This window comes from Chiloscyllium punctatum, chromosome 32, assembly GCF_047496795.1.
Source record: "Chiloscyllium punctatum isolate Juve2018m chromosome 32, sChiPun1.3, whole genome shotgun sequence".
Classification (NCBI taxonomy): domain Eukaryota; kingdom Metazoa; phylum Chordata; class Chondrichthyes; order Orectolobiformes; family Hemiscylliidae; genus Chiloscyllium; species Chiloscyllium punctatum.
The window spans coordinates 56,151,322-56,176,565 of record NC_092770.1 but is presented as its reverse complement, the minus strand read 5'-3'; the positions used below and the strand labels follow the sequence as shown (position 1 = coordinate 56,176,565).

The 25,244-nt window shown below is 49.1% G+C and overlaps 1 protein-coding gene across 1 annotated transcript in view; it reads right to left on the bottom strand.

Moving 5' to 3' along the window:
• The window catches only part of LOC140458192 (protein-methionine sulfoxide oxidase mical3a-like), a 433,786-nt gene that overhangs the window by 71,481 nt on the left and 337,061 nt on the right, over nucleotides 1–25,244 (bottom strand). Inside the window, exons 34-36 of the mRNA XM_072552428.1 lie at nucleotides 16,327–16,415; nucleotides 9,487–11,431; nucleotides 8,793–8,887 (exon numbers count right to left, since the gene is read on the bottom strand). Of these exons, the coding sequence (XP_072408529.1) occupies nucleotides 8,793–8,887; nucleotides 9,487–11,431; nucleotides 16,327–16,415 (2,129 nt within the window). The remainder of the gene's footprint in view (nucleotides 1–8,792; nucleotides 8,888–9,486; nucleotides 11,432–16,326; nucleotides 16,416–25,244) is intronic.

The following is a 25,244-nucleotide window of genomic DNA, read 5'->3' as shown; positions in this document are numbered from 1 at the left end:
GTACACTGCCTCCTGTTCCCCTGTAACCCAGCACACTGCCTCCTGTTCCCAGTACCCTACTACGCTGCCTCCTGATCCCCAGCACTGTACTACACTGCCTCCTGGTCCCAGTACCCTAGTACACTCTCTCCTGTCCCCCGGAACAGTATCACACTGCCTCCTGTTCCCCCAGTACCCGAGTACACTGCCTCCTGTTCCCCAGCACCCAAGTACATTGCCTCCTGTTCCCAGTACCCTAGCACACTGCCTCTAGGTCCCAGTACCCTAGTACACTACCTCCTATTCCCAGTCCTCTCGTACACTCCATCCTGTTTCCAGTAACCTCGTGTACGAGGGTCCTGTACAGTGAGGTGCGTTAGTGTGTACACTCTCTCCTGTTCCCGGTTCCCTAGTACACTCTCTCCTGTTCCCAGTAACCGAGTACACTTTCTCCTGTTCCCCAGGAGAGTAGCACATGTCTCCTGTTCCCGGTACCCTAGTACCCTTTCTCCTGTTCCCAGTAACCGAGTACACTCCCTCCTGTTCAAAGTACCCTAGCACACAGTCTCCCGTTTCCAGTACCCTACTACACTGCCTCCTGTTCCCCAGTACCGTAGTACACTGACTCCTGTTTCCTGTACCCTAGTACACTGCCTCATTTTCCCCAGTACCCTAGTACACTCTCTCCTGTTCCCCAGTACAGTAGCACACTGCCTCCTGTTCCCCAGTACAGTAGCACACTGCCTCCTGTTCCCCAGTACAGTAGCACACTGCCTCCTGTTCCCAGTCCCCTCGTACACTGCCTCTTGTTCCCAGTACGCTAGAACACTGCGTCCTGTTCCCAGGATCCTAGTATACCATCTCCTGGTCCCCGGACACTAGTATACTGTCTCCTGGTCCCAGTACCCTACTAAACTGCCTCCTGTTCCTAGTACCCTAGTATACTGCCTCCTGTTCCCCATACCCTAGTACACTGCCTGCTGTTCCCCAGTACCCTAGTACACTGTCTCCTGTTCCCCAGTAACCTCATACATTGCTTCCTGTTCCCAGTACCCAAGTACAGGGTCTCCTGTTCCCCAGTACCCGTGTATACTGTCTCCTGGTCCCAGTAACCTCGTACACAGCCTCCTGTTCCCAGTACCCTAGAACAGTGCCTCCCCTGTTCCCCAGTATACTGTCTCTTGTTCCCAGTAACCTAGGACACTGCCTCCTGTTCCCAGTCACCTAGTACACTCCCTCATGTTCCCAGTACCCTAGTACACTGCCTCCTGTTCCCCAGTTCCCTAGTACACTGCCTGCTGTTCCCCAGTACCCTAGTACACTGCCTGCTGTTCCCCATACTCTAGAACAGTGCCTCCTGTTCCCAGTAACCTAGGGCACTCCCTCATGTTCCCAGTACTGTAGTACACTGCCTCGTTTTCCCCAGTACCCTAGTACACTGCCTCCTGGTCCCAGTACCCTAGTACACTGCCTCCTGGTCCCAGTACCGAAGAACACTCTCTCCTGTTCCCCAGTACAGTAGCACACTGCCCCCTGTTTCCCAGTACCCTAGTACACTGCCTTCTGTTCCCAGTAACCTCGTGTATGAGGGTACTGTACGGTGAGGTGGGTTAGTGTGTACACTCTCTCCTGTTCCCAGTTCCCTAGTGCACTCTCTCCTGTTCCCAGTAACCGAGTACACTTTCTCCTGTTCCCCAGGAGAGTAGCACATGTATCCTGTTCCCCAGTACACGAGCACAGTGTATCATGTTCACAGTACCTTCACACACTGCCTCCTGGTCCCAGTGCCCTAGTACACTCCCTCCTGTTCAAAGTACCCTAGCACACAGTCTCCTGTTCCCAGTACTCTACTACACTGCCTCCTGTTCCCCAGTACCGCTGTACACTGCCTCGTTTTCCTCAGTCCCCTCGTACACTGCCTCCTGTTCCCCAGTACACTAGTACATTGCCTCCTGTTCCCAGGACTCTCGTACACTGCCTTGTTTTCCCCAGTACCCTAGTATACTGCCTCCTGTTCCCCTGTACCCTAGCACACTGCCTCCTGTTCGCAGTAACCTACTACATTTCCTCCTGTTTCCCAGTACCCGAGTACATTGCCTCCTGTTCCCAGTACACTGCCTCCTGTTTTCCAGTGCAGTACCACACTCTCTCCTGTTCCCCAGTACAGTAGCACACTGTCTCCTGTTTCCCAGTACTGTAGTACACTGCCTCCTGTTCCCAGTACCCTAGTACACTGCCTCCTGGTCCCAGTACCCAAGTACACTCTCTCCTGTTCCCCAGTACAGTAGCACACTGCCCCCTGTTTCCCAGTACCCGAGTACATTGCCTCCTGTTCCCCAATACCCTAGTACACTGCCTCTTTTTCCCCAGTACCCTGGTACACTGCCGCCTGTTCCCCTGTACCCCAGTACACTGTCTCCTGTTCCCCAGTAGACTGCCTCCAGTTCCCCAGTACATGAGTACACGGTATCCTGATCCCAGGACCCTAGTACACTCTCTCCTGTTCCCAGTAACCGAGTACACTGTCTCCTGTTCCCAGTAAACGAGTACACTGTCTCCTGTTCCCCTGTACCCCAGTACCCTGTCTCCTGTTCGCTGTACACTGCCTCCTGTTCCCATTAACCTAGTGTACGAGGGTACTGTACGGTGAGGTGGGTTAGTGTGTACACTCTCTCCTGTTCCCAGTACCCTAGTACACTCTCTCCTGTTCCCAGTACCCTAGTACACTCCCTCCTGTTCAAAGTACCCTAGCACACAGTCTCCCGTTCCCAGTACCCTACTACACTGCCTCCTGTTCCCCAGTACCCTACTACACTGCCTCCTGTTCCCCAGTACCCTAGTACACTGCCTCCTGTTCCCTGTACCCTAGTACACTGCCTCCTGTTTCCTAGTACTATAGTACACTGCCTCGATTTCCCCAGTACCCTAGGACACTGCCTCCTGTTCCCCAGTACAGTAGCACACTGTCTCCTGTTCCCCAGTACCCTAGTACATTGCCTCCTGTTCCCAGTCCCCTCGTACACTGTCTCCTGTTCCCCAGTACCCTCGTACACTGCCTCCTGTTCCCCAGTACCCCAGTACACTGCCTCCTGTTCCCCAGTACCCCAGTACACTGCCTCCTGTTCCCCAGTACCCCAGTACACTGCCTCCTGTTCCCCAGTACCCCAGTACACTGCCTCCTGTTCCCCAGTACCCCAGTACACTGCCTCCTGTTCCCCAGTACCCCAGTACACTGCCTCCTGTTCCCCAGTACCCTAGTACACTCCCTCCGGTTCCCAGTCCCCTCGTACACTGCCTCCTGTTCCCCAGTACACCGCCTCCTGTTCCTCAGTACACTGCGTCCTGTTCCCAATAACCTAGGACACTGCCTCCTGTTCCCAGTACCCTACTACACTGCCTCCTGTTCCCGTGTACCCCAGTACCCTGACTCATGTTCCCAGTACCCTAGTACACTGCCTCCTGTTCCCCAGTACCCTAGGACACTGCCTCCTGTTCCCCAGTACCCTAGTACTCTGCCGCCTGTTCCCAGTACCCTAGTACACTGCCTCCTGTTCCCAGGACCCTAGTACACTCTCTCCTGTTCCCAGTACCCTAGTACACTCCCTCCTGTTCAAAGTACCCTAGCACACAGTCTCCCGTTCCCAGTACCCTACTACACTGCCTCCTGTTCCCCAGTACCGTAGTACACTGCCTCCTGTTCCCTGTACCCTAGTACACTGCCTCCTGTTTCCTAGTACTATAGTACACTGCCTCGATTTCCCCAGTACCCTAGGACACTGCCTCCTGTTCCCCAGTACAGTAGCACACTGTCTCCTGTTCCCCAGTACCCTAGTACATTGCCTCCTGTTCCCAGTCCCCTCGTACACTGTCTCCTGTTCCCCAGTACCCTCGTACACTGCCTCCTGTTCCCCAGTACCCCAGTACACTGCCTCCTGTTCCCCAGTACCCCAGTACACTGCCTCCTGTTCCCCAGTACCCCAGTACACTGCCTCCTGTTCCCCAGTACCCCAGTACACTGCCTCCTGTTCCCCAGTACCCCAGTACACTGCCTCCTGTTCCCCAGTACCCCAGTACACTGCCTCCTGTTCCCCAGTACCCTAGTACACTCCCTCCGGTTCCCAGTCCCCTCGTACACTGCCTCCTGTTCCCCAGTACACCGCCTCCTGTTCCTCAGTACACTGCGTCCTGTTCCCAATAACCTAGGACACTGCCTCCTGTTCCCAGTACCCTACTACACTGCCTCCTGTTCCCGTGTACCCCAGTACCCTGACTCATGTTCCCAGTACCCTAGTACACTGCCTCCTGTTCCCCAGTACCCTAGGACACTGCCTCCTGTTCCCCAGTACCCTAGTACTCTGCCGCCTGTTCCCAGTACCCTAGTACACTGCCTCCTGTTCCCAGTACCCTAGTACACTGCCTCCTGTTCCCCAGTACCCTAGTACACTCCCTCCTGTTCCCAGTACCCTAGTACACTGCCTCCTGTTCCCCAGTACCCTAGTACACTGCCTCCTGTTCCCCAGTATCCTAGGACACTGCCTCCTGTTCCCCAGTACCCTAGGACACTGCCTCCTGTTCCCCAGTACCCTAGGACACTGCCTCCTGTTCCCCAGTACCCTAGTACACTGCCTCCTGTTCCCCAGTACCCTAGGACACTGCCTCCTGTTCCCCAGTACTCTGCGTCCTGTTCCCAGTACCCTAGGACACTGCCTCCTGTTCCCCAGTACCCCAGTACACTGCCTCCTGTTCCCCAGTACCCTAGTACACTGCCTCCTGTTCCCCAGTACCCTAGTACACTCCCTCCTGTTCCCAGTCCCCTCGTACACTGCCTCCTGTTCCCCAGTACACCGCCTCCTGTTCCTCAGTACACTGCGTCCTGTTCCCAATAACCTAGGACACTGCCTCCTGTTCCCAGTACCCTACTACACTGCCTCCTGTTCCCGTGTACCCCAGTACCCTGACTCATGTTCCCAGTACCCTAGTACACTGCCTCCTGTTCCCCAGTACCCTAGGACACTGCCTCCTGTTCCCCAGTACCCTAGGACACTGCCTCCTGTTCCCCAGTACCCTAGGACACTGCCTCCTGTTCCCCAGTACTCTAGTACACTGCCTCCTGTTCCCCAGTACCCTAGGACACTGCCTCCTGTTCCCCAGTACCCTAGGACACTGCCTCCTGTTCCCTGTACCCTAGGACCCTGCCTCCTGTTCCCTAGTACCCGAGTACACTGCCTTGTGATCCCAGTACCCGAGTACAATGCCTCCTTTTCCCAGTACCCGAGTACACTGCCTCCTGTTCCCAGTGCCCTAGTACACTGTCTTCAGTTCCCAGTACCTAAAGTGCACAAACCAGACATCGCACTCAGACCCATAGTATCACTACCAGGGACACCATCACACAAACTAGATAAAGAGCTACAGCAGAAACTGAAACACCTGATCAGCGGATCCAGACACTATACAATCAACACAGGAATTCTTGGACATCATCAGAAATATACACATAGACAAGGAAGAAACTATGGTCTCATTCGATGTAACGGCACTGTTCACCTCTATCAACAAAATCCTAGCCAGAGAAACAATAGCCAACCTGCTGGACATACAGAACAGACAACAGGACGTGGAACCTATCAACAAAGACGGCATACTCAAACTACTGGACCTGTGCCTCACAACACACTTCACATTCAACAACCAAATATATGAACAAATCAATGGCACACCCATGGGCTCACCCATCTCTGGACTCATAGCAGAAGCGGTAATGCAAAGATTAGAACAAACAATCTTACCGCAAATTCAACCCAAACTCTGGGTCAGATACGTGGATGACACCTTTGTAATCATTAAAAACACAGAAATAGAGAACACACACCGGATCATCAACACCACACTCTCAGGAATCCGATTCACTAGAGAGGAAGAAAAGGACAACCAACTCCCATTCCTAGACGTGATGGTACAGAGAACACCCAACGGAGAATTCACCACAAAGGTTTACAGGAAAGCCACACACACAGAGCAAGTCCTAAACTACGAAAGCAACCACCCCAACACACACAAAAGAAGTTGCATCAAGACACTATTCAAAAGGGCCACAACACATTGCAGTACACCAGAACTACAAAAAGAGGAAGAAGAACACCTATACAATGTATTCGCCAAAAACGGATTCAATATCATCAACAGATGCCTAAGGGAAAGACAACGGAATGAGGACATGCCGCAACCCAAAGGACTAGCCACACTACCATACATCAAGAGCATTTCTGAACTGACAGCCAGACTACTGCGACCACTAAAACTCATAACAGCACACAAACCAACAGCCACTCTCAGACAACAACTCACCAGGACAAAGGACCCGATACCCAGCATGAGCAAAACCAATATAGTGTACAAAATCCCATGCAAGGACTGCACAAAACACTACATGGGACAAACAGGAAGACAGTTAACGATCCGCATCCATGAACACCAACCAGCCATGAAACGACATGACCAGCTATCCTTAGTAGCCACACACGCAGATGACAAGCAACATGAATTCGACTGGGACAACACTACTATTATAGGACAAACCAAACAAAGAACAGCCAGGGAATTCCTAGAGGCATGGCACTCATCCACAGATTCAATCAATAAGCACATCGACCTGGACCCAATATACCGACCACTGCAGCGGACAGCTGGAACTGACAACCGGAAGCAGCAGATTCAAACCACTACAAATGCCGGAGGAAAGATCCCAGAAGTGCTTCACAGGAGGCTCCCAAGCACTGAGGATGTCACCTATTCAGGGGACGAGACGTCTGCAACACAAATTCGCAGCTCGGTGAACAGAACCACAACAATGAGCACCCGAGTTACAAATCTTCTCACAGACTTTGAACCCTAGTACACTGCCTCCTGTTCCCCAGTACTCTAGTACACTGCCTTGTGATCCCAGTAACCTAGTACACTGCCTCCTGTTCCCTCGTACACTGTCTTCAGTTCCCAGTACCCTAGTACACTGCCTCCTGTTCGCAGTACCCTAGTACACTGCTTCCTGTTCCCTCGTACCCTAGTATACTGCCTCCTGTTCCCAGTACCTTAGTACACTGCCTCCTGTCCACAGTACCCTAGTACACTACCTCCTGTCCCCCAGTACCCTAGTACACTACCTCCTGTTCCCCAGTACCCTAGTACACTACCTCCTGTTCCCCAGTACCCTAGTACACTACCTCCTGTTCCCCAGTACCCTAGTACACTACCTCCTGTTCCCAGTACCCTAGTACACTACCTCCTGTCCCCCAGTACCCTAGTACACTACCTCCTGTTCCCAGTACCCTAGATCAGTGCCTCCTGTTCCCAGTACCCTAGTACACTGCCTCCTGTTCCCAGTACCCTAGAACAGTGCCTCCTGTTCCCAGTACCCTAGTACACTGCCTGCTGTTCCCCAGTACCCTAGTACACTCCCTCATGTTCCCAGTACCCTAGTACACTGCCTCCTGTTCCCAGTACCCTAGTACACTCCCTCATGTTCCCAGTACCCTAGTACACTACCTCCTGTTCCCAGTACCCTAGAACAGTGCCTCCTGTTCCCAGTACACTAGAACAGTGCCTCCTGTTGCCAGTACCCTAGTACACTGCCTCCTGTTCCCAGTACCCTAGCACACTGTCTCCTGTTCCCAGTACCCTAGTACACTGTCTCCTGTTCCCCAGTACCCTAGTACACTGCCTCCTGTTCCCAGTACACTAGTACACTGCCTCTTGTTCCCCAGTACCCTCGTACACTGTCTTCAGTTCCCAGGATCCTGCCTCCTGTTGCTCAAAACCCATCTGAATCTGAAATAGTCCATAAATTGAAAATGCTATCTGAGAGCCCTTCTGCCTGCAGAGGTATTGTCCCTATCTCTGGACTGAAATTCCTGTATTCAAGTCCCACCTGCTGCAGAGGTGTGTAAGAACATCTCTGAACAGATTGCTCACAAAAATATGCTATTTAAAATAGGTTAAAATGGTGTCCGATCCTGAACTTTATCTGCAGCATATTCCGGATTCTCAACCTGATCCCAATCCTGAACCTGAACCTGATTCCAATCTTGAAGCTTCGATCATTCCAGGGATTGACTGTGATTCACACAATACTGCCAAGCCTGGCTCAGCCCAGCACTGATAATGAGTCCAGCACTCGCCAGTCCAGGGTCTGTCCACACAAAGACCCAGTTAGATCTGGCCAGCACATTAAAATAAAAACGCACAGACACACACGGACACAGACTCACCCACATGGACACACACCCACACGGACACGGACACAGACACACCCACACGGACACAGACACACCCACACGGACACAGACACACCCACACGGACACGGACACAGACACACCCACACGGACACAGACACACCCACACGAACACAGACACACCCACATGGACGGACACAGACACACCCACACAGACACGCACCCACACGGACACAGACACACCCACATGGACGGACACAGACACACCCACACAGACACAGACACACCCACATGGACGGACACAGACACACCCACACAGACACGCACCCACACGGACACAGACACACCCACATGAACACAGACACACCCACATAGACACACACCCACATGGACGGACACAGACACACCCACACAGACACGCACCCACACGGACACAGACACACCCACATGAACACAGACACACCCACATAGACACACACCCACACGGACACAGACACACCCATATGGACACAGACACACTCACACAGACACAGAGACAGAGACGCATCCACACGGACATGCGCACACCCACACAAGCTGGATACCTCTCGCCTTGACCATTGGGAATTCCTCTCCAACACATCGTCACTCGACAAGTCGGAGTCTTCTGATATGCTCAGGTGTTGTCCAAGCTGGAGTCCTGTAACCGAAAACAACAGCAGTGTCAGAGGGTCAGTCCGGGGGCAGGGGTGGGGGGGGGGGGGCGAGGGGGTGGTGGTGTGGGGAGGTTAATGGGGGGGGGGGGGCGGTGATTGTCAGTGCTGGTTACTTGGGGTTGGTGGGGTTAGTACTGGTTAGTTAGTTGGGGTCACTAAGGTCAGCGTGAGTCAGTGGGGGATCAGCGTGGGTTATGGGGTGTCAGTGGGAGTTGGCGGAGTGGGGTCAGCATCAGTTGGGGTTGAAGGGGTTAGTGGGGTGGGGTCAATGGGAGTCAGATCAAGGGGTTGATGGGTTGGTCAATGTTGGTAAGTTGGAGTTGATGGGGTCACTGGGGAGGTCAGTGGTGGATCAGTGGGAGTCAGTGAGGGGTCAGAGGGGATCAGAACGAGGTTAGAGGGGGATCAGAGGTGGGATCAAAGAGGGATCAGAGGCAGTGTCAGAGGGGGGTCAGTGAGGGGTCAGATGGGGAATCAGAGGCAGGATCAGAGACAGGGTCAGAGGAGGATCAGTAGGGCTGTGGTGGGGGGGTGGGGGTGGAGGTCAGTGGTCTCTATGTCAGGCTGTGTGGATGCTCCTTACCTACAGCTGTGCGGAGAATATCCCGCGTGCGTTTGCTGCTCGAGTCTATGGTGTTGCTGCTGGACGGCGTACTGGGACACACTGTCTCCTCCTTCTTCTTCCTGTCCTTCCTGTAACTGGAGAAGACAGATTTCCAGAGGGATCTGGATTTGGGGGCCTCCTCAGCTGGGCTGCTTGCCTTCTGAAACTGCCTACCATCGCTCTTTGATTTCTTCTCCTTTTTGCTCTTTCGTGGTGAAAATAAAGAAGCCCTCTTCTTGATTTTGCCAGCAGAGTCCTCTGAGGAGGCACCAGACCCTTCAACCATGGCCTCCTGAATGGCTGTGGGGCTCAGGACCCTGTCTCCCAACATCTCCTGCTTGTGACCATTGGTTAACCTGACGCCCGAGGGGAAGGTCGTGTCAGGCCTGGCTGCCTCCTGACCTCTCGCCTGCCTTGGCCCCATTCGCGCCTGGCCTGGGGCGTCTTCGTTCATTTCCATATCTTTCATCTTACTCAGCTGTTTCTCCATCGCATCCCGGAGCACCTGGCTCTTTACAGACTTCTCTCGAGCCCTCATCCTTTCCTTGGCTATCTCTTTGGCCTCTGGTGTGATGTATGTCAGGAGTCTCTGTTTCGGCGTTGCTAGCTTTGAGACTGCAGCCTGGGCTAAGTGCAACGGAGAGGGTTTCTCCTGTTTGGGCTGGCTGCTCGGGGGTGTATAGAATTGCTCCTGGACGCTGGTATCGGGTGTGCGGTCATCGTACGTATCCTCCACGTCATCAGCGAAGGGAATCTCATCAATGCTGTCTGCGAGGGACTTCCTGACACTGTCAGGCTGGCTGCCTCCTGCTGTGTGCTGGGCTGGCCCCAGTTGTTCACTGCTGACCAACACAGGGCTGCACTCCGCCCCACTCGTCCTCCTCTCCCGGGTCTTCTTCCGTCGGAGGGTTGCGGGCTCCTCGTCAGCAGGAGGTGGAGGAGGTGGGCTTGACGGTGGAGTTAACATACTGTCTGAGTTGTTTAGACTCACACTAGCTGCTGTCCTGGTGTTGCTGAAGCTTCCGTTCAGACCAAGCCCCGACGTGCTGCTCAGATCGCGCTGAGCACCATCTGAACTCTTGGGATCCAGTCCAGTGGAAGTGCTTGGGCTGAGGGCTGCCAGGGGCTGCTCCTCCACACCCGATACACTCGGCGTACGAGAGGTGGCTGGTGGACTGGCTGGGTGGCTCCGGTGCTCCTCAAACATCTCGTCTGGTGTGAACGATTGAGGAGAGGCTGAGCCAGTGGTGGACAAGGTGAAACTGGTTTCAGAGCCACTGGCTCGGTCCACAGGGCTGACCCCCAGATTCCTCCTGAGCTCCATGCTCCTCAGCCAGAACTCATCGACAGGGTCCTTGCGGGAGAGCTTGTCTCCACCCAGGTCAGCCAGTCTCTCTGTTGCATTGCTGTGTGATTCCGTGCCGAGGGTGATGAGTGGGGTGGATGTGAGGATACTTCCCACAGGCTGGGATTTCACTGGTGACTGAGCTATGATGGAACTTGTTACTTCAGAACAGGTTAGCGGTTGGCAGCAGATAACTGATGGGGAAGTACCAGGGCTCTGTGCCAGAGGAGTCACAGGGAATGGAGCACCAGTGGGGCTCCGTGTCGGAGAGGTAACAGGGGATGGGGCACCACTAGGGCTCTGTGCCAGAGAGATAATAGGGGATGGGGCAGTGGTGGGGCTCTGTGCCAGAGGAGAAGGATAGGATGGGGCAGTGCCAGGGCTCTGTGCCAGGGGGGAAACAGTGGGCTGAGATTTCACTGGCGAACAAGGTGACGGGGTTTCTGGGCGACACTGAAGTTGTGATTGGACAGGGAGTTCAGGGAGGGAGCTGCTCACTTCCTGTGATGACATCATTCTCCTTTCAGAGTTGAGTGGCTTCACAAAGGGATCCCTGGGAGACTGGAGGTCATGATGCTGCTGAAGAGATGTAGAAAACAAGCATTCCCATCAGAAACACACAGGACAACTGTGAACATATAGGCACAGGCGTAATTGACCGATAGATGCACAGGATATAAAGGACAGCTCACTCTGCTCTATAAGCTGCCTCTATCTATACTGTCGAATAGGGTGGTGCTGGAAAAGCACAGCAAGTCAGGCAGCACCTGGGGAGCAGGAGAGTCAATGTTTCAGGCATAATGAAGGGCTTATGCCTGAACATCAACTCTCCTGCTCCTTGGGTGCTGCCTGACCTGCTGTGCTTTTCCAGCACCACCCTTTTCCACTCTGATTCTCCAGCAACTGCAGTCCTCACTTTGTCCTAGTTGCCTCCACACAGTCCCGATCAGACACTCCTCGGACATGGACAGCATGGGGCTGGATACAGAGCAAAGCTTCCTCTACATTTTAAAACTGTAAGTAAAACTGCCTCCACACTATCCTCATCAAACACTCCCAGGGCAGCACAGGATAAGACTCTGAGTAAAGCTTTCTCTACCATTTTAAACTGAAAATAAGGTTCCCTCTTCCATTTTTAATAGAAAGCAAAGCTCTATCTACACTGTCCCCATGAAACACCTCCAGGACAGGTACAGCACGGGTTTAGTTGCAGAGGAAAGCTTCCTTCACTCTTGACATTCTCACCATCAAACATTCCCTTATAAATGGATACAAAACCTCTCCATACACTTTTAAACAGATAATATACTCACCTTCACAGTCTCCATCAAATACTCCAAAGAGATGGACAGCACAGGGTTAGATGCAGAGCGAAGAATCCTCTATTCTTTCAAACTGAAAATAAAGCTCCCTCAACGCTGTTTCATAACTGAAACCAAAACTTCCTGACACTATCCTCATCAAACACACGTCTATCAGAGACTGCACAGGCTTAGATACAGTGTAAAACTCACTGTACTCTTTTAAACGGAAAGTCAAGCTCCTTCCACACTGTCCCCATCAAACACTCCCAGGACAGGGACAGCACGGGGTTAGATACTGAGTAAAGCTCTCTCTACACTGTCCCCATCAAACACTCCCAGGACAGGGACAGCACGGGGTTAGATACAGAGTAAAGCTCCCTCAACACAGCCTCCATCAAATATTCCCAGGACAGGGACAGCACGGGGTTAGATACAGAGTAAAGCTCCCTCAACACAGCCTCCATCAAATATTCCCAGGACAGCTAGGGATCACGAGTTCAAGGGGAGAGGGGAAAAGTCTCAGGGAGAGAACTATGGAAAGTTCATTATGCAGAGAGTGGTGGGTGCCTGGAATGTGTTGCCAGCGGAGATGGTAGAGGCGGGCATGATAGCGTCATTTAAGATTGATCTAGACAGATACATGAATGGGCAGGGAGAAAAGGGATACAGAGCCTTAGAAAATAGGCGACAGGTTTAGACAGAGGATCTGGTTTGGCTCAGGCTTGGAGGGCTGAAGGGCCTGTTCCTGTGCGGTAATGCTCTTTGTCCTTTGCCAGGGTTAGCATAGCATCACATACCAAGTAAAGCTCTTGTTACTCTTTTAAACTGAAAATAAAGTTTCTCATTTTTAAATGGAAAGTAAATGTCCCTCAACTTTATCCCCATCAAATGTGTCAATGACAGGGACCGCACAAGGTTAGATACTGCGTATAGTTTTCTCTACTCTTTTAAAGCTCCCTCAATACTGACTCCATCAACTACTCCCTAGGTAGGTACAGCGCAGATTAGATACGGCGTAAAGCTCAGTGTATGCTTTTAAAATGAAAGTAAAGCTTATTCTACACTTTTAATCGTGAAGGAAAGCTCCCTTAACATTATCCACATCAAACAATTCCCAGGAAATGGCCAGCACAGTGTTAACTAGAGAGTAAAGCGCCCCTACTCATTTAAACTAAAAGGAAATGGAACGTAAAAACTGTCCATTCAAACACTCCCAGTATAGACATTGTGTTACGAAATCAAAAGCATGTATGTTCACTTTAAAATAGAAAATGTTTTCTGAATTTTGAAGTAAACTTAAAATGCAGGCTCAACAGCCCGAATAGAAAGGCTGGGAGATGAGCTGCTCCAAAACAGATCCATGTAGCAAATGGTTGTTAAAGGGATACCTGAGTTTTGGTTGCTGTTTTGACATTGGTTAAATTTGAATGAATCAGTTTAAATTGTGCTCAGGACACTAAAACTCAATTGAATTTGAATTTATTGTTTTGACACCAGGAAATCAATCAAATTATACAAATTTAATGTGTCATGGGAGGGCATAAAACACACGGGCATTTTGAAAATTAAAGCAAACAACTGTTGTAAAGCCGGAGAACTAACTGCCCATCCAACATCTCAAAGAAATTAGAAAACACTCTCTATCAAAAAGGGACCTTTTCGTGTGAAACATACTCGCAGTAAAAATGAAAGATGACAGACCAGGGAGATCATCACCAGAAGACTGAAGACAGCAGAGAAGACAGAGACTGTGTGGCCTTGAGATTAAATTAATTTAATGTTTAATAAGTATGATATTGGAACAGGATACTTTTTATAGAGTTGGAGTCAGATAGTAAGTAGTTAAGAAGGGGGGGGGGGCTGGGATTTGTGAATAGTTTTTGTTTAATGTTCACTATTAGAGTTAGGAAAATAAATTGTTATTTTTCTTTAGATAGTGGAATTTAGGAGTTCTCTCTCACTCACATTTTAACAGATTATGAGGTGAAGCAAGTTTTTCTGGGTGTTTGGTTTTAATTAATAGAGAGATTCGATCTCCACGTCATAACAATTGTATGGTCAGATAAGAGTAAAGCTCCGTTTCCATTTTTAAACTGAATCTAAAGCTCTCTCTACACTTTTAAACAACAAGTAAATATCCCTCAACACTGACCCATCAAACACTCCCAGGACAGGGACAGCACAGGGTTAGACACTTATACTGTCCCCATCAAACAGTCCCAGGATGGGGACGGTTGGAGTTTGAGACACAGCAATGCACCCTCTACTCTTTTACACATAGGAGTAAAGCCTGCATATGTTCCCTTAGATACGGGGCTAAAACTGCTCACAGGATTCCAAATGTGCTCTGAAGAGCCTTACACTGCCTCAGCAATACACCTCTGTCCTTGTTTTCTAGCCCTCTTAAAATGAATGATAATTTAATTCCTAACCACCAACTGAACCTGAAGAGAATCCCAATCTGGGAAACCCAAGACCCTTTGTCCTTCAGATTTCTGAGGTTTTCACCATTTAGGAAATAGCCCATGCCTTTATTCTTCCTCCCATAGTGCATGACCTCACACTTTCACATGCTGTATTCCATCTCTCACTTCCTTGCCCAACTGGCCTAGCCTGCCCAGTCCTTCTGCAGCCTCTTTGCCTCCTCAACGCACTCCTCCTCCTATCTTTGTGCCACTTTCAAACTAAGCATCAATGCCCTCAGTTCCTATTGCCTAGATCGGTAAAGTATAATGCAAATTGTTGTGGTCCCTACACGGACGCGGAGGAACTCCACTAGTCACTGGCTGAAGCCTGAAGAAAGCCCCCTTTTTTCCCTACTCTCTGCCTTCTGACAGTCAGCCAATCTGTATCCATTTTTGGCAAAAGCCCTTCATCAGGAATGAGACAGGGAACCTCCAGGGTGGAGAGATAAATGGGAGGGGGGTGGGGCTGGGGAGAAAGTAGCGAAGAGTACAATTGGTGGATGGAGGTGGGGATGAAGGTGATAGGTTGAAGAGGAGGGTGGAGTGGATAGGTGGGAAGAAACATTGGCAGGTAGGACAGGTCATGAGGATGGTGCTGAGCTGGAAGGTGGAACTGGGGTGAGGTGGGGGGAGAGGAAATGAGGAAACTGGTGAAGTCCACATTGATGCCCTGGAGTTGAAGTGTTCTGAGGCGGAAGATGAAGCGTTCGTCCTCCAGGTGTTGGGTGGTGAGGGTGTGGCGGTGGAGGAGGCCCAGGACCTCCATGTCCTCAGCAGATTGGGAGGGGGAGTTGAAATGTTGGGTCATGGGGCAGTGGGGTTGATTGGTGCGGGTGTCCTGGAGATGTTCCCTGAAACGCTGAAACGCTCTGCAAGAAGGCATCCAGTCTCCCCAATGTAGAGACCGCATCAGGAGCAACGGATACAATAAACGACATTGGTGGAAGTGCAGGTGAAACCTTGATGGATGTGGAAGGCTCCTTTGGGGTCTTGGATGCTGGTGGGGGAGGAGGTATGGGGAGGAGGTGTGGGGAGGAGGTGGGGGAATAGGTTTTGCAATTCCTGTGGTGGCAGGGAAGGGTGCCAGGATGGGAGGGTGTTGATTTTCCTGCTCCTCGGATTCTGTCTGACCTGCTGTGCTTTTCCAGTGCCACTCTAATCTAGACTCTGATCTCCAGCAGCTGGAGTACCCACTTCTACCAATCTGCAACCATGTCAGTATCTTACCCCAAGCACCACTGAGCTGCCTCCTGGGCGACACCTTGTCAAAGGCCTTCTGACAATCCAAATAGATCACGTCCACTGACTCTCTTCTGTCTAACATGTTTGTTACCTCCTCAAAGAATTCTAACAAATTTGATAGGCGTGACATCGCCTTGATGAATCTGTGCTGATTCTAATCAAACACTTCCAAGTCAGGGACAGCATAGGGTGAGATAAAGAGAAAAACTGCCCCTACAACATTTCCAGCAAACATTCCCAAGAGAGGTGTAGAATGGGGTTAGATACAGGTTTCCAGCCCCTCCACACAGCATGGGGTTAGATACAAAGTAAAGCTCCCTCTACTCTTTTATATAGAAAGTAAAGCTCTGGCTGCACTGTCCCCATCAACCACTCCCAGGACAGGTACAGCAAGTACAGAAAGGTTCAGAGCAGTTAGGTCAGTTTGGAAGGGGGAGGGTGAACCTGGATCTGTTGATCATACCTCAGGCTGGTTTTTTGGTATCCTGTCAGACAGTAACTGAAGATCCAAACTGCTCGCTGAGGGCACTCCCTGTGCTGCTTTGACTCCACCTGCAATTAATAGACAGACACTGACTTAGATTAAAATTGGAACTCTTGATGGATTCGGTGAACTCTGAGGACATGTCCGGAGCAGCTTCAAGAGAACTTGCAGGGTTTTAATAAGAGCACTGTGGGGGTTGAAATTTCCGAGGGGACTGATAAAGTCTTGGAGAAATCTGTTGAGATTTGGTGGGATATAGAGATTGATAAGACTTCAGTGAAGACCATAAGAAAAAAGAACAGTAGGCCATTTGGCACCTCAACCCTGCTCCGCCATTCAACAGGACCATGGTTGATTTGACATTCCTCACATATAAACATCCCGTCCTTTCCCTACAATCCCTGATTCCCCTATTGAACAGGAATCTATCCATCTCAGTGTTAAATATACACTAGGGCTCTGCCTCCACAGCTTTCTGAGGCAAACACTTTTGAAGACACTCAACCCTCAGAGAAGAAATTCCTCCTCATCCCATCTTAAATTGATATCTCTTTATTCTGAGACTTTGCCCTCTAGTCCGAGGTTTTCCCATGAGGGGAATCCTCTCTCAGCATTGATCCTGTCAAGCCCCTTAGGAGTCCTATCTGTTTCAATGAGATCACTTCTGAATCTTCAAAACTCCAGAGGAGTCATAATCGGTTTAGCTTTTGCTTATAAGACATTCTCTCCAAAGCAGGGATCATCCTTGTGAACCTCCTCTGAACTGCCTGCAATGAAATTATAACTTTCCTTAAATGAGGGGACAAAAACTACTCACAGTGCAGGTAGTTCTCCTACAGCGTGGTAGTTGCATCCCTGTGTGACACCGTGTTATAGAAAATGGTGCAATATAAATAATGGGGCTTATGAGAGAAACAGGGTTGGGGCGAACCACCGAAAATAACAGTAACAATCAAAACAAAAATAATAGTTAGCCTAACACCAACAATAGCACAGTCTAAGTAAATCTTTAAGCCATATATTTTGACAATACAGTAAATATAACACTTTAACACTAAGATCACTGACTACAGCACTGTACCTTTCACAAAGTTCTCTACCGACTGACCATGTGATGCCGACGCGGAGATCCAACCCGCCTCAAGATTCTCCCCGGTTTGAAGTCAAAGTTCCTTCTAAATGTAGACCTACAATTCCCAGTTTCAGGCTACGCTCCAAGACTTGCAGACCTGATTGAATTCCTGCTGCAGCTGAACACACTCAGTTTACATTTTCCAGAGAGGATCATGAGGCTGGGTTTTGCTTTTCAGGTAAGTGCCGGGGATGGGATCGTGTAACAGTGAACAGGAGTTCGCTTTATTAAAAAAAAGTTCGCAATTCACTAATCACATTACAGCCAAAGTGCATTTAATATATGCACGTTATAGGAGAATTACCTGGACTCCAGATGTGGTCCCACCAGCACCGTGTACAGTTGCAGGAAAGACTTCCCTACTCTTATTCTCCAACCCCCTTGGAATAAGGGGGCGACATTCCATCAGCCTTCCTGATTAACCTGCTGCCCCATGTGCTAGCTTTCGGTGTTTCATGTACAAGTGCCTCCAAGTCCTTTTGTGTTGCAGCTTTCTTCCATTTAAATAATACTTCATTCTCCTTTCCAAAATGAACAACTTCACATTTGCCCACATTATACTCCATTTGCCAACTTTTTTGCCCAGGTCGAAATTATCCAGGGGAAATGCAGGATTACATTGATCGGGTACGGTGGGGGGTGGGGGTTAGTTTGGGCCGATTGGCCCATTTCCACACTGTAGGAATTCTATCCTATTCATATTTAGCCTATCATTATCTCTCTGTAAACTGCTTGCATGCCTCTTGTTGTTTCCTGTCCATTTGCCAATTCACTACCCACACCAATATCCTACCTCCAACACCACTTTCATAACCTTTTATCAGGTACCTTGTTGAATACCTTCTGGAAATCCAAATACAACACATCTACTGACTCCCCTCTATCCAGTCTGGTTGGAACTTCCTCAATAAACTCTTAATGAATCAGTCAGACATGATTTCCCTTTCATAAAGCATTCTGAACTTCCCGGTATCAAGGAGAATGTGGAAAAATTTGGTGAGCTTCAAAGGATTTGACGTGATTGGGGAATATTCTGAGATTCGAGGGACTTATTGATATTTTGCAGGGATCTGACATTCTCTCTGGTGAGCTTGATAAGAACTTGGGAGCATCTGAATGTGAGTGCAAAGCAGTTTGAAATCCCAGCAAGTTTAAGTAAAGGTGTTGTTGGAGTTTGACAAGACCTTCGTAGAGTTGAGGAGATCCTTAAAATATCTGACTTCTTCACATGCATCTGGACAGCTTAACAGGCAACACTCTTAACACCCTACTCCAATCTATCACAAAATCACCAGATACTGGAAATCTGAAAATAACTTCAAAAAACAATTCTGGAAATAGAAAACACCAGCGGAGAGACAAACAGAAATAATCTTTCATTTGGTGACACTAACTGTTGGTAGGTGTTATCACTCCCTTGACAAGATATGCCTTGCTTTTTGTGGGATGGCATAAATTGGTTGAAACACAGAAGGTCTTTCAGCCCTTTATATCTATGCTGGTCATGCCTTATTGCAATCTTACCCAGGCCCCTACCCTCCTGTCTTTTTAATGACTGTATCACTTTGCTTCCAACTTTAATTTTGAATTAGAACATTTTATCAACCTTATTTTCAATTTCCAATCCTCTCTCAACTTCACCTGATCCACCTTGGCCTTTTCCCATTCCTTCCTGGAGTACTGTATCCATTTCTGGAATTGGGCTGTTCATCAATGAGCCCAGTAAGTCCCACAGCAATACCAACGTGACATTCCCTCACACCTTCTTTCAGCTCAGAATTCTATTTTTGCAGCTTCTCTGGCTCTGTGAAAATCTCCCAGACCCATGTTGCTGATATGTCTTCTTTTATCTTCAACTGTAAGACCATAAGATATAGGAGCAGAAATTAGGCCATTCAGCCCATTGAGTCTGCTCGGCCATTCAATCGCGACTGGTTAGTTTCTCAACCCCATTCTCCCACTTTCTCTGTGTAACCCTGGATTCCCTTGATACTCAAGAACCTATCTATCTCTGTCTTAAATATACTTAATGATCTAGCCTCTACAGCCTTCTATTGCAGCGAATTCCATAGATTCACCATTCTCTGGCTGAAGAAGTTTCTCCTTATCTCCATTCTAAAAGGTCTCTCCTACCAATGGAAACATCTTTCCAACATCCACTCTGTCCAGGCCATTCAGTATTGTGTAAGTTTCAATCAGATCCCCTCCCCATCCTTCTAAGCTCCATCAGGTATAGACCCAGAGTCCTCAAATGTTCCTCATATGTTAAGCTTTTCATTTCTGGGACCATTCTCATGAATCTCCTCTGAACACACTCCAGGGCCAGTACATCCTTCCTGAGATATAGGACCTAAAACTGTGCATAATGCTCCAAATGTGGTCTGACCAGAGCCTTAAAGAGCCTCAGAAGGACATCCCTGCTTTTATACTCAAGTCCTCTCAAAATAAATGCCATCATTGTATTTGCCTTCCTAACAACTGACTCAACCTGCAGGTTTACCATGAGAGAATCCTGGACTAGAACTTCCAAATCTCTTTGCAATTCAGAATGCTGTATTTTCTCCCCATTTAGAAAATAGTCCATGCTGCTCTTCTTTCTACCAAAATGTATGACCTCACACTTTCCTATGTTGTACTCCATCTGCCACTTCTAATCTCCTAATCTGCCCAAATCCTTTGGCAGCCTCCCCACTCCCTCAGTATTACCTGCCCCTCTACCTGCCTTTGTATCATCTGCAAATGTAGCCAGAATGTTCTCAGTTCCTTCATCTAGATGGTTAAGGTATGAAGTGAAACGTTGTGGTCCCAACACATAGCCTTGTGGAACACTACTTGTCACCAGCTGCCATCCTGAGAAAGACCCTTTTCTCCCCACTCTCTTATTTCTACCAGATAGCCAGGCCACTAACACCAGGGGCCCTTATCTTACTCAGCAGCCTCCTATGAGGCACTTTATCAAAGGCTTTCTTAAGTCCAGGAGTTTGCACATTCTCCCCGTGTCTGCGTGGGTTTCCTCTGGGTGCTCTGGTTTCCTCCCACAATCCAAAGATGTGCAGGTTAGGTGAACTGGCCATGCTAAATTGCCCGTAGTGTTAGGTGAAGGGGTAAATGTAGGGGAATGGGTCTGGGTGGATTGCTCTTCGGAGGGTCGGTGTGGACTTGGTTGGGCCGAAGGGCATGTTTCCACACTCTGAGTAATCTAATCTAATCTAATCCAGGTAGATAATATCTATTAGCTCTCCTTAGTTTAACCTGCTCATTACTTAGAGTCATAGTCATAGAGATGTACTTCAAGGAGCTATGAACCTGCATTCCAAGATCTCTTTGCTCGGCAACACTCCCTAGGACCTTACCATTAAGTGTATAAGTCCTGCTAAGATTTGCTTTCCCAAAATGCAGTATCTTACATTTATCTGAATTAAACTCCATCTGTCACTTCTCAGCCCATTGGCCCATCTAATCCAGATCCTGTTCTAATCTGAGGTAACCCTCTTCGCTGTCCACTACACCTCCAATTTTGGTGTTCCTCAAAGAATTCTAGCAGATTTGTCAGGCATGACCTCCCCTTGGTGAAACCATGTTGACTCTGCCCTATTTACCATACACTTCCAAGTATTCAGAAATCTCATCCTTTACAATAGATTCCAGGATCTTAGCCAGGACCAAGGTTAGGCTATAATTTACCATTTTTTGCCTCACATGATTTTCCAGTCCTCCGGGACCCTTCCTGATTCTAGTGATTCCTGAAAGATTACCATGAATGCCTCTGCTGTTTCTTTGGGATATCTCTCTTCGAACTCTGGGGTATAGTCCATCTGGTCCAGGTCATTTATTCATCTTCAAGCCATTCAGCTTTTTTAGCATCTTCTCCTTAGCGATGGCCCACCATACTCAGCTCTGCCCACTCACTCTCTTGAATTTTGACAAGAGCATCAATGCTCTTCCAACTTCCTACAATTTCATTCCTCAGTGATTTCTCACCACACTTTCAGAGGAGTTTCTGTTGAGCCTGTCCCCGTTGCTCAGAAGGGAAGGGTGGAGGAAGGTAGAGCGATAGTTATTGGGGACTCAATAGTGAGGGGCACAGATAGGCGGTTTTGCGGGCGACAGAGACTCACGATTGGTATGTTGCCTCCCAGGTGCAAGGGTACGTGATGTCTCTGAACGTGTTTTCCAGGTCCTCAAGGGGGAGGGGGAGCAGCCCCAGATCGTGATCCACGTTGGCACCAACGACATAGGTAGGAAGAGGGGTGAGGATGTTAGACAGGCTTTCAGGGAGCTAGGTTGGAAGCTCAGAGCTAGAACGAACAGAGTTGTTGTCTCTGGTTTGTTACCTGTGCCACGTGATAGAGAGTCGAGGAATAGGGAGAGAGAGGAGTTAAATGTGTGGCTACAGGGGTGGTGCAGGAGGGAGGGATTCCGGTATTTGGATAAATGGGGTTCTTTCTGGGGAAGGTGGGACCTCTATAAACAGGATGGTCTACACCTGAACCTGAGGGGCACCAGTATCCTTGGGGGGAGGTTTGCTAGTGCTCTTTGGTAGGGTTTAAACTAACTCTGCAGGGGCATGGGAACCTGGACTGTAGCTTTAGGGTACAGGACCTTGAGTGTAGGGAGGTTAGGTACATGGCATCGATCTCGAAGGAGGGTGCCTGTAAACAGGAAGGTGGCTTGAAGTGTGTATACTTCAATGCCAGCAGTATAAGAAATAAGCTTGCAGCGTGGGTTGGTACCTGGGACTTCGATGTTGTGGCCATTACAGAGACGTGGGTAGAACAGGGACAGGAATGGCTGTTGCAGGTTCCAGGGTTTAAATGTTTTAGTAGTGTCAGAGATGGGGGTAAAAGAGGGGGAGGTGTGGCATTGCTTGTCAAGGATAGTATTACAGCAGTAGAAAGGGTGATGGAGGAAGACTTGCCATCTGAGGTAGTTTGGGCGGAGGTTAGAAATCGGAAAGGTGAGGTCACCCTGTTAGGAGTTTTCGACAGGCCTCCTAATAGTCCGAGAGAAGTAGAGGAAAGTATCGCGAGGATGATTCAGGAGAAGAGTGAAAGTAGCAGGGTGGTTGTTATGGGGGACTTTAACTTCCCAGATATTGACTGGGAAAGCTATAGCTCGAGTTCGTTAGATGGGTCGGTGTTTGTCCAATGTGTGCAGGAGGGTTTCCTGACACAATATGTAGACAGGCCAACAAGAGGTGAGGCCATACTGGATTTGGTTCTGGGTAATGAACCAGGCCAAGTGTTAGAATTGGAGGTAGGTGAGCACTTCGGGGGCATTGACCACAACTCGGTGACTTTTACTCTAGTGATGGAGCACTGCAGGGCAACAGTTATAGCTGGGGGCAGGGAAATTATGATGCGGTGAGGCATGACTTAGGATGTGTGGATTGGAAAAATAGGCTTCAAGGGAAGAACACAAATGATATGTGGAGATTGTTCAAGGAACAGCTAATGGTGTCCTTGATAAGTATGTACCAATCAGACAGGGAGTAAAGGGTCGTGTGAGGGAGCCGTAGTTTAACAAGGAATTGGAATCCCTTGTGAAAGGGAAGAGGGCGGCCTATGTAAAGATGAGGCGTGAAGGTTCAGTTGGGGCGATTGAGAGTTATAAGGTGGCCAGGAAGGATCTAAAGAGAGAGGTAAGAGCAGCGAGAAGGGGACATGAAAAGTCCTTAGTTGGTAGGATTAGGGAAAACCCAAAGGCTTTCTATAGGTATGTCAGCAATAAAAGGATGACTAGGGTAGGTATCGGTCCAGTCAAGGATAGTAGTGGGAAGTTGTGCGTGGAGGCAGAGGAGATTGGAGAGACACTAAATCAATACTTTTCGTCAGTATTCACTCAGGAACAGGACATTGTTGCCGATGTGAATACTGAGTCACAATTAATTAGATTAGACGGCTTTGAGGTATGTAGGGAAGAGATGTTGGAAATTCTGGAAAGGATGAAAATAGATAAGTCCCCTGGGCCTGATGGCATTTATCCTAGGATCCTCTGGGAATCTAGGGAGGAGATAGCGGAGCCATTGGCCTTGATTTTTATGTCGTCGTTGTCTACGGGAATAGTGCCAGAAGACTGGAGGATAGCAAATGTGGTCCCCTTGTTCAAGAAGGGGAGTAGGGACAGCCCTAGTAACTATAGGCCAGTGAGTCTCACTTCTGTTGTGGGCAAAGTCTTAGAGAGAATTGTAAGGGATAGGATTTATGATCATCTGGATAGGAATAATGTGATCAAGGACAGTCAGCATGGTTTTGTGAAGGGCAGGTCGTGCCTCACAAACCTTATTGAATTCTTTGAGAAGGTGACCAAGGAAGTGGACGAGGATAAAGCAGTAGATGTGGTGTATATGGATTTTAGCAAGGCGTTCGATAAGGTACCCCATGGCAGGCTAATGCAAAAACTACGGAGGTATGGCATTGAGGGTGCATTAGAGGTTTGGATTAGGAATTGGCTGGCTGGAAGGAGACAGAGGGTAGTAGTTGATGGTAAAAGTTCATCTTGGAGTGCAGTTACTAGCGGTGTTCCACAAGGATCTGTTTTGGGACCATTGCTGTTTGTCATTTTTATAAATGACCTGGAGGAGGGGCTTGAAGGCTGGGTGAGTAAGTTTGCGGATGACACGAAAGTCGGTGGAGTTGTGGACAGCGAAGAAGGGTGTGGCAGGTTACAGCGGGATATAGATAAGTTGCAGAGCTGGGCAGAAAGGTGGCAAATGGAGTTCAATGTAGCTAAGTGTGAAGTCATTCACTTTGGTAGGAGTAACAAGAAGATGGATTACTGGGCTAATGGTAGACTACTTGGTAGTGTGGATGAGCAGAGGGATCTTGGTGTCCATGTACACAGATCTTTGAAAGTTGCCACCCAGGTAAATAGTGCTGTGAAGGAGGCATATGGCGTACTGGACTTTATTGGTCGAGGAATTGAGTTCTGGAGTCCTGAGGTCATGTTGCAGTTGTATAAGACTCTGGTGCGGCCTCATCTGGAGTACTGTGTGCAGTTTTGGTTGCCATATTATAGGAAGGATGTGGAGGCATTGGAACGAGTGCAGAGGAGGTTTACCAGGATGTTGCCTGGCATGGTAGGAAGATCGTATGAGGAAAGGCTGAGGCACTTGGGACTTTTCTCATTGGAGAAAAGAAGGTTTAGGGGAGATTTGATAGAGGTGTACAAGATGATTAGGGGTTTAGATAGGGTTGACAGTGAGAACCTTTTTCCGCTAATGAAGTCAGCTGTTACTAGGGGACACAGCTTTAAATTAAGGGGTGGTAGGTATAGGACAGATGTTAGGGGTAGATTCTTTACTCAGCGAGTCGTGAGTTCATGGAATGCCCTGCCAGTATTGGTGGTGGACTCTCCCTATTTATGGTCATTCAAGCGGGCATTGGATAAGCATATGGAGGTTATTGGGCTAGTGTAGGTTAGGTAGGCTTCGGTCGGCGCAACATCGAGGGCCGAAGGGCCTGTACTGCGCTGTATTTTTCTATGTTCTATGTGACTGAATCCCAGTCCACCATTTTTAATATACATGGAACTGGAGGGACTGTGTGTCCTGGTCACCCTGAGGGTCAGTGTGTTCCTGTTAGTTGGATGAAATTTCTTGGCAATCCCAATCATTGGCGCACAATGCGCAGCCTTATGATTTATCAAAACAAAAGCTTTGTTCACGTTGATGAAGACAGCCTTGCTTTATGCCTTACCCTCACCTCAGACCTTGAGAAGATATTTCTGGTCTGAAACATTCACTCTGTTTCTGTCTCTCCATCAA